The sequence below is a fragment of the Leptonychotes weddellii genome, chromosome 14, assembly GCF_054177405.1.
Source record: "Leptonychotes weddellii isolate Sample4059 chromosome 14, ASM5417740v2, whole genome shotgun sequence".
NCBI lineage: Eukaryota > Metazoa > Chordata > Mammalia > Carnivora > Phocidae > Leptonychotes > Leptonychotes weddellii.
The window spans coordinates 56,285,279-56,295,259 of record NC_138382.1 but is presented as its reverse complement, the minus strand read 5'-3'; the positions used below and the strand labels follow the sequence as shown (position 1 = coordinate 56,295,259).

The 9,981-nt window shown below is 36.4% G+C and overlaps 1 protein-coding gene across 4 annotated transcripts in view; it reads right to left on the bottom strand.

Moving 5' to 3' along the window:
- Positions 1-9,981, bottom strand: part of FKTN (fukutin) — a 43,548-nt gene that overhangs the window by 15,173 nt on the left and 18,394 nt on the right. For all 4 annotated transcript variants that reach the window (XM_081803302.1, XM_081803304.1, XM_031027630.2 and 1 more), the window contains 2 exons: positions 9,467-9,600; positions 7,837-7,964 (listed from right to left, as the gene is read on the bottom strand). In XM_081803302.1, the coding sequence (XP_081659428.1) occupies positions 7,837-7,964; positions 9,467-9,600 (262 nt within the window). The remainder of the gene's footprint in view (positions 1-7,836; positions 7,965-9,466; positions 9,601-9,981) is intronic.

Below are 9,981 nucleotides of genomic sequence, written 5' to 3'. Positions count from 1 at the left end.
TTTTTTTTTTTTAAAGATTTTATTTATTTATTTGAGAGAGAGAGAATGAGAGACAGAGAGCATGAGAGGGAGGAGGGTCAGAGGGAGAAGCAGACTCCCTGCTGAGCAGGGAGCCCGATGCAGGACTCGATCCCGGGACTCCAGGATCATGACCTGAGCCGAAGGCAGTCGCTTAACCAACTGAGCCACCCAGGCGCCCCGATCAGCTATGTCTTTTAGACATTCACCAGTGATTTGTGTTGAACCAAAGGGAATGTGGCAAAGTGAGGAATTACTGTGCACATTAAGTCATTAAGTCCTCACCATCAATTTTGCCCAATTTTCTAAGAATTACAATCTATTCTTGAGAACCAAGGTTACAGCATGCTGACTAGCATTTTTTAAATTATCTCTTCCACTAAGCCCCTCACAATTCTACCACAGGTAACACAGAAGCAAAAAGGGTAATAGTGGAATGGCTAATATACTTTTCAGAGCCTAAACTAGAATATAATCTCTGAGATCTTTATTGATCCCATACTCCACTCCCATCCCAAACTTCTAACATATAAGCAATATACACAGCACATACATGTTTTATAAAATAAAATTCTACCCACTGAACTCATTTTCCCACTGACTTCCAGTGTAAATTGAGTGATTCCATCTATCCTACCGACTTTTAAACTATGCTATGCAATCTCCATAGGACAGAACTACTGATTATCTGTACCACAGGAGAAACAAGAACAAATTTATATTATCAATGAGTAGACAAATTAAAGCTTGTATAGGTGGTTGTTATCATGTAACACCCGAATGCACCTGCATAATGACTGTATCAAAAACTACCCATTAAAGCATGCACATAACTCTTCTTTAATGCCAGAAACAAAGCCCCAGGACATTTTTATTTCTACTGCATAACTTCCAAAAATTAGATCTATAGTTCATCAACAACCAATTAGACTCAGCTGTGCTTGCTTTCTCTCAGACAATTTTAATAGTATTTCTCTTTGGATATAATAGATAATTTTAAAAAGAGATTAAATTATGATTTCAAATGTTATACTAAATAGAAAAAGCTTGTTTTATTTTGAACTCAGATTACCTAATTTGTACAATCAGATGCAAAAGGCTCAAAGCTTATCATTGCAATTAAGCCTGCCTTGATCAAATTCATCACTCTGGTCCCAGTTATCCCTCTATTTCAGTATGTAATCTTGGGCTCTTTTCTCTTCACATCAGTTTTCTAAGTCATAATTTTTTTTAAAGATTTTATTTATTTATTTTAGAGAGAGAGTGCACACGAATTGGGGGGGGGGGAGCAGGAAAAGAGAGACAAGCAGAACCCACGCTGAGTGCGGAGCCTAATGTGGGGCTCAATCCCATGATCCTGAGGATCATGACCTGAGATGAAATCAAGAGTCGACGCTTAACTGACTGAGGTACCCAGGCGCCCCCATAATTTTTTTAAACTTGTAAATAAACTTGTTTTCTAAATACACTTTTTTGAGAAGTAATTTACATATAACAAAGTGCACCCATGTTAAGTTTTGACAAACACATATACCTGTGTAACCACCACAACAATTAAACACAGACTACTTCTACCACCCTGCTTCCCAAAGGTCCCTGTGCTCTTTGGCAAGTCATGCAGTAGATCCCCCCTGGCCCCTAGCAATCACTGATCTTACTACATCCTTCATTGGTTTTGCCTGCTCTACAATTTCAAATACATGCAGTTATATAGTATGTACTCTTCCTATCTGACTTCCTCTATTCAGCATAATATTTTGGAGATTCATCTATGTTATTGCATGTATCAGTAGTTCATTTCAGTTGGGCTGTTTCCATTGTTACCACGAATAAGAATGCTATGAACATTCATGTCAACTCTTTTAGCAAAAATATGTTTTTATTTCTCTTAGACTACTACCTTATAAAATACTTTATAGAATTACATTCAAACAACAAGACGTATGGCAGTCTTAAAAAACATAATTTACTTCACATAAATGAAAGGTCTGCCATTTATTCATTCTCAGGTAATTTTCTTTTAAAGATTTTTTCTTATTTTAAGTAATATCTACACCCAATGTGGGGCTCACAATTACAACCCCAAGATCAAGAGTCGCATCCTCTACTGACTTTGGCAGCCAGGTACCCCTTGAGGTAATCTTCTCTTAAAAAAACAAATAAGCAAAGCTAACTATATAAATAACTCCCACTTCTGTACATTGTATACAATTATCATACAAAATGCATACAAAATGCATTCAAAGTTCTTCCCTCATTGATATAATGTGTACCTGCTACTCACTAGAGGTTTGGAGATACAATTAAGGAAACCTAAGACAATATATCTGTGGTAAGATATGAAGGCACAAACAGAGTAGGAAATGTGAGATTATTTTCAGAAAAGCCAATGTTTTAAATATACTAATTTAAAGAAATAATCCAAATTTGCCTTTTTAGCTTCACAGCTGTAAGTACTAAAAAGGCAAGTGTATTTTTGAGAGCTAAAACCACGGTAGCCTGCTATCAATCTATGAAGCTGAGAGAACCTATGAGTGGGGATTCAACAATGAACTCTCATCTTTAGCTTCTGGTAAAGCAGAATGACTGAAAAACTGGGTGGCTTCACCTTATTGTTTTGATTCTCCAAAGCTGGAAGGTTGGATCAAGACATCAATCTGGCATCACCCTATCATCTTAACAAAACAAATACACTTAAGAGCTGATTTTGGTTTCATGTAGGGCTCAGGTCTCACTCAGTCCCAAAAGATTTGCCAGGCCTGATTCTATCTATAACTCAGAAACAACAGACAAATCAGCAGAAGTCCCCAAATAAGGCATGAGAAAAAAACCTATGGAAATTCAGAGGAAGGGGAGATTATTTCCAGTTAGAGGTACTGGGGAGCAACATCAAAAAAAGACAACTCAATGCCCTTGAATGGGCAGAACTGGGACATGTGATGATGTATAACTTGGTACTACTTAGTGATTAAAATCTTGGTCTCAAATGAAGTTGCAAAAGACTGGGTATCTAAATGCAATGTGGTATCTTGGGTTAGACCCTAAAACAGAAAAAAGAATTGAGGAAGCCCATGTAACTTTAAAGAGTCCTAAGGAGTCAAAGGAAAAAGCAGAGACGGAGGAATAAAATCTTGAACTTTACTGGTATTAGGAACATTGCCCACTTACCCTTTCTACTTCTTAAACAGCACAAACACTAATAATTCCATTTCTGGGAATCTAGTCAAGGAAACTCCTTAATAAGGCTTTTACTTTATGTAAAAAAGACATTCATAGAATTTTTAATAAGAAAAAAATCAGGAACAGTCTAAAGAGAAAAATAGTTAAGCAAAACTATTATCAGGCCTTTCTCCATATTCCTACCAAGTCTACCTAACAAACTTCTCTATTTTTAAGCCACATTTCCTTGCTGTTGCTTCTAGACAGACTTTGATTTGGTAGCTCAATTATATATAACACATACTTCAATTACTATACTACTGATAAAGTACTTCAATAATTTGTTTCATGGTCCTCATTATGAGAACTTTGAGAGCAGAACCTAAGTATGTTCACGTGAGAATCCTTAGCACACAGGGTTAGTAAATAGGCTCTGCAGAAATGAAACGTTACATTATATAGGAGGCACACCTGGACAGGAGTCCCACAGAGAACAAATCCAAATTTTCTGAAGATCTGTACAATAAGCAGAAACTACAAATATCAGAAGATATAAGGAACCACTAGTAGCCCAGAGGGTAGCATATTTCCTATTAGAGGTTAGAGTCTAGGTAGCTGTATTACCCTGATAATATCACTGAGTAGAAGGGCTATTTTCATAGAAGGAATATTAACAATATGATAGATCATGGTGACACTAACACTGTGTTTTATCTAAGAATCCAGGCTCTAAAGTGATATGGCCCCCCGTCTGAATTTTAGCTCTGCCTTAATTTCCACATCTATAGAATGAAGGTGACAAAATTAAGATCTCTCTCATAAGCTTGTGAAGATTAAATGAGATGATGCATACAAAAGCTTGGCACAGTGCCTGGTACATAGCAAATATTCAAAGTTAATTTTTATTATTGCCTCTCAAACTTCTGGCCTCTACTTACATCAGCTGATTCAGATGGCAAGGAAAGAAAGAATCCCAAGAAACCTGGGCAGCATCTGTAGGAACTGTGACGTGATGGAATAAAACATCACATCCTGGTGGCACAGTTCACGTTTTATTGCTAGTGACTGGACTCTGGAGAAGAAAAATAAGTATAAAAAATTCAGAGCCCACTGGAGTAACTAATCCAAGTTACCACTGTGTTGAAGGTACCATGCTTTGTGTCAGAGTAACACAGTAGCAGTAATAGTAGTAATAATACTGTAATGATAGTAGCAGCAGTAGTTAACGTTCACAGAGCACTTCCTATGTGCCAGCTACTGTTTTAAATGCATTTCATGTATTAACTCATTCAACCTATTAAGTCTTAGAAATAAGCACTTAGGCTGACGAGCCCAACAGCTCTGGAGTTAAATCGTGGTCCTGCCAGTAATGAGCAAGTTACCTCACTTCTCTGAGCATTAGTTTTCTCCTAACTGGGAGTGAGCACACCTAACCCACAGGCATAATGTGAGGATTGTCTGAGATAACAAACGTAAAGTACCTATCATGTGCCAGATAACCAGCTGATACCCTCGTAGCTGTGTCTTTATTATTGCCGCTAATATTATTATTACATCTGAGGACCAAAAACATCATTCTGCAGGCATGCAGAGTAAAGTTTCAAAAGGGGGAACTTTTTTCTTCCTTCCTGAGTTCCTCTTAGCCTTTTTCTTTCCCCAAATGGTAAGCATCTATATTAAGCTTTTCTCAGAATAAACTATACATGAATACAAAGTAAAATATTATACAGATAAAAAGACCTTTAGAGTAGCTTTAAAAGGTTTCTTTTCCCCCCTCTGGGAACACTAGTGGTGAAAATACTATATTTCCTTCAAGTAAATAGTGCTGAAAAGAATGAAAATGGCATATGGCTGGGGGAATCTTCCAAAGAAACTACTCTACACAGCCATCCCCCGTTCTTTTCTCTGCCTTTTAAGGTCACAGTAACAGGATAGAAAATCTGGGACTCACACCATCTGTCCAGACAGTTCCATCACTGCTCATTTCTCTTGTTAAATAATTAGAACACTTCACACTTCCCAAACACTGCTACAATAAAGAGCAGTTAAAGCAGAATGATAGAGGCTCTTTCTATGCAGAAATGTAGTGATTAGAAATGAACCATTCTTTTGAAGTTTGTGGGTTTCAGATCATGTCAGTGAGAAGAAAGAAATTCAAGTCTTAGAAGGAAATTTAAGAATAAAAGAATTATAATACTGGCTCTAGAAAGTATCTTTCTTAGAAAAAAGGTGACATCCTCATATGACTTCTCTAAGAATAGATTTGGCAGTTTAATATTGAGTTAATTATATATGTATCTAATCTGTAATTTTCTCATAAGACTATGAAGAGAGATCATTTTCTTTACCCTTGTCCTACTAGTATAGTAATAGTAATAGCAGCTAATAATTACTTGGCACTCAGGACATCTTTAATTCTCTTCAAAACCCTTTTTTGTATTAACTCACTTAATCCTTAAAGCCATTCTATGTAGCAATTTCTATTATTATTCCCATTTTACACTTGAGGAGACTTAGGCGGAGAGGTTAAATAACTTGCCCAAGGTAAAATAGCTGGTAAAGTATAAAGCTGGGGTTCAAAAGCAAGTTGACTGGCTCCATCCCTTTAATTTCTGTGCTACACTATCTTACAGTTTTTAAAGAAGCCTCTAAATTATACATTAAATTCAGCTTTTTTTGTGGGTTTTTTTAAAGGTTTATTTATTTAATTTAGAGAGAGAGCGAGAGAGAGCGAGCACAAGAGGGAGGGAAAGAGGGAGTGGGACAGAGAATCCCAAGCAGACTCCATGCCAAGTACGGAGCCTGACACAGGACTCTATCTCATGACCTGAGCTGAAACCAAGAGTTGGATACTCAACCAACTGAGCCACCCAGGCACCACCAAATTCAGTTTCTTTATTATATCTGAATAAACAAATTATAGCTGAATGTCATAAACACTTATCCCCATTCACCTAGTCACAGGGAGAATGTCAATTATATATTCATTAACTTAATTTCTGTCTTATATTCAGAGCTTACCCAGCATGAATGTGTTGTCGTCATAAAGCAAAATAATTTTTATATTAAATAAAAGTTTCAAGAATATCCTCTGGGGTCAATGTCAGTTTGGGGATACTTTATAACTAGAAAAAGGTTTGGATTACTCTCAAACCTCCAGAATTTACCTTACATGAAGACTCCTTGCCTTCAAATAAAGATTCAGCAATACCAAGAGGGTGTGTAAATGTACCCAGGAGAAACCAGTCTGAATATGGCATTTCTCTTCTGTGTCACAGAATTCTCCCCACTCTGCCCAATGGCCCAAATTTATGATAGAAGCTCCAATCTCAGCTAGTTAGTGAGTCAAATTTAAGCTTCTGGTCACATAACTACCATAATAATGACAGTAATAATAATAATCACTTTAGTAATCATAACAACAATGATAACCATCATTTACTGATAATGAATGCTCAGCATTATGTCAGGTGCCTCATATCGTCAGGTGTATCAGGGAGACAGTGGGGAGTAGTGGTTAAGGGACAGGCTGCTGTCTGAGTCCTTTCATTACTTGCTGTGTGGTCTTGAACAAACTACTTACATTCTCAGCACCTCACAGAATACCTGTCTCCTAAGATTGTTTTGACGATTAGATGTGTTAACACATGCAAAATGTTCATAACAGTCAAATGCATAGTAGTGCTACCCAAACCTTAATAGACTAGGAGATTAATGTTCAGAGAAAAGCTAAAGGCCACAAATAGGTTAGGGTGCAGCCAAGGTCCCCCAGGTCTGCCTTGACTCCAAAGTCCATGCTCTTTGGGTTCTCATTCCCATTCCTTTGCCTCTCCTTCTCTTTCTCTCTCAGAATTGAGAATAGGTCAACTGCTTCATAAAGGAGAGCATTGTTACTCTAATGTCATTTTTGTCTTTTCTCATCAGAGAGTTTTACTGTAGCAGCATTAAAAAAAATGTTAAAAATGTCAATCTAACATACTGCACTCCATCAATTCCGAGACATTTCCCCCCACCCAAATTTTTCCATCTGTGAATCATGTGTCTTAGAATTATAATTGACAGTATTTTTCCTTTCTGAGTAGCACATAAAATAATGGTGCATCTTACAATCCATACTATCTTACATTTGACAAAATATGGTAGCTGTTAAGCTCAATGAGTATGCTTTAAGGATCAGCCCTCAGTCATTGTTGAAGGCTCATTCCTGAGCTTGCCGAGCATTTGTGGCCTCAGACCAGTTCAGTTCCAGTGTCCTCACTTAATCTTCACTTCACCCTATCTCCTTCTTACTGACCCTTACCCATTTCCATCAAATTAACAAGCTCCTGTAACTCTAACAGCCAATCAGTATTTTGGCTAAGGCTCTGGGCTTGGTTTTTGTGTTCCTTGTTTTGGTTTTCCCTTTCTGATGACTCAAGGGCTTCTAATCATAATGACTCTTTGGACTGAAGTCCCAGGGGCACTTCCTCCTCTTACACTGTCCTTATAAGTAGTCCATACTTTCCAAACACAATTGGGCTTTATGGGTAAACTGAGGAAGTTAGCTAAGAGTGAAGCTGTGACAGTCTTTCGTTTGTTTTTCATTTTCAGTTACTTACTATTTCTACCTTCTGAAATTATTTCTCTAGCCCCTTTTATAAGTACTTATCTGATTCATACTTAAATTTTTTTCCCGTTTTGGCCTGAGTGCCTCCATTCCACATATGGTCAGTCTCTTCATAGAAGAAAAAAATGTCGAGTTTTATATCATCTTTTCCTTGGAAAGATAGTTCCAAGCTGTCCTCTACCTAGGAGGAAGACAAAAACCATCACAGACTGAAACGAAGGAAATATATTTTCTTAAAAAAAAAAAAATTTTGTTTTATAGAGAAAGAATACTGATTCTAAGATAATATATTTTTTCAAACTGGAACATCTCTTAAATTGGGATTTATCAATAGCGTGCCAAGATTTGATTTCTTTTTTAAATGCATATAAAATAATGTTGCTTCTGATAATTAATGAAAACTCAGAGTAAATGATTTACAGTAGCTCAATTACCACTCTGCAGAACATTCTGTTCCTGAGCCCCTTTCTGACTAAAGAAGGAAAGGAACCAAAGAAAAATGATTCCCTTTAATAATCAAGAAAAACTATTAGGAAATAAGTCTCTCATCTCAATCAATAATAAGTACTTAAATAAATGTGGCATCATAGAAACCCATCTATGTAGCATAAATTATATTATGTATATGAAAAAAGAAAAAACAAAAGTTAAAGATACAAAGAATTCTGAGAACATTTCCCTAAAGAAACTTAACCTACAAATAATTATGTTCCCATTAGACTTGGTGCCTCTGTCTTGTTATAGCACTAATCACATAATTACTATGTGCTTTTTTTTTTTTCCCCAATTAGACAGTGAACTCCTCAAAGAAAAGTACTGTAACTTATTCATCTTTGTGTCCCAGGTGCAGAGTGCAGTGCCAGGCAGAAAGTGAGTGTAGAGTAAACATTTGTTGCATGCCTAGAGTTCTACTGCTTTGACTCTGACCTCTGGAAAATATTTTATTAAATATTTTTTATAAACTGGAATAATTAGGATAAAGAAATTTTTCAGTGACTAAACATACTTCTACTCACTTTCCAGGACAACACCTCACTGGGAACAATCAAATTAAGAGTAAGATGTTGTTTGGGGGAAAAAAAAAAGAGTAAGATGTTTGCAAGGAATCATGGGCTTAGGGCATAGAAATCAAATTGTCTAAAAGGAGATTTCATTTAAGTCATGATGACCTATTCCTAGTTGAACTCAGAAAATTGCTATGACCCAGAACCTGTGAAATAAATAAGAAATTCAAGTACTATTTGAAATGATTCTATATTTCTAACCCTTAGCCACCAAAGGACCGTTTCATGTTGATAATGACAGGATGCCTAAGTGAATATGAAATTAAGTGACTTATGAGAAACAATATAATTTCAGGTGGGGTAGGTGAGATTCTTAATAATTGTATTAATTTTACATTACATGGTATACTAATTACATTATATTGTTATCTAACATAATGGCAATAAATTCACCTGCAAGAGTTCAAGATCCTTTTCTCCTTCTCATTGTCAAAAGAAAGACAGATTTTCTAGTTTCCTTAAATAGTGCAAAAGTCACATAACAAGCTTCTGCTAAGCTCAGCCTGGCCAGTACTGAGTGATACACATGTAACATTCTTAACCATCTCTGAGTTGTTTAATATAAACTTTACTTTTGAGACATGGTACTTATGAAGTAAAGCAGATTTTTACTACTGACCTTCCCAAATTTGTGTTTGAGTGGAAGTCCTACATCCTGAAATGCTGAAATAATATCAGATTTATAATCTTGTATAAAAATTCCTAGGTCAACATCTTTACTATAAGGAATAATGTTGCATTGCCGATACCACCCTAAAAACAAAAAAGAAACAAGAAAACTTTTTAAAAACTTAAGTTTGGAAAAAATTAGTCACTATTGTATGATCTTTGTAAGAGTGGATTTTATTTCTTAAGATTAGACTCACAGTGCTTTACCAAAAATATTTTTAAAAAATTAAATCCCGGGGCACCTGGGTGGCTCAGTCGTTAAGCGTCTGCCTTCGGCTCGGGTCATGATCCCGGGGTCCTGGGATAGAGGCCCGCATCGGGCTCCCTGTTCCGCGGGAAGCCTGCCTCTCCCTCTCCCATTCCCCCTGCTTGTATTCCCTCTCTCGCTGTGTCTCTCTCTGTCAAATAAATAAATAAAATCTTTAAAAAAAAAAAAAAAAATTTAAATCCCAAACTAAAATCTGT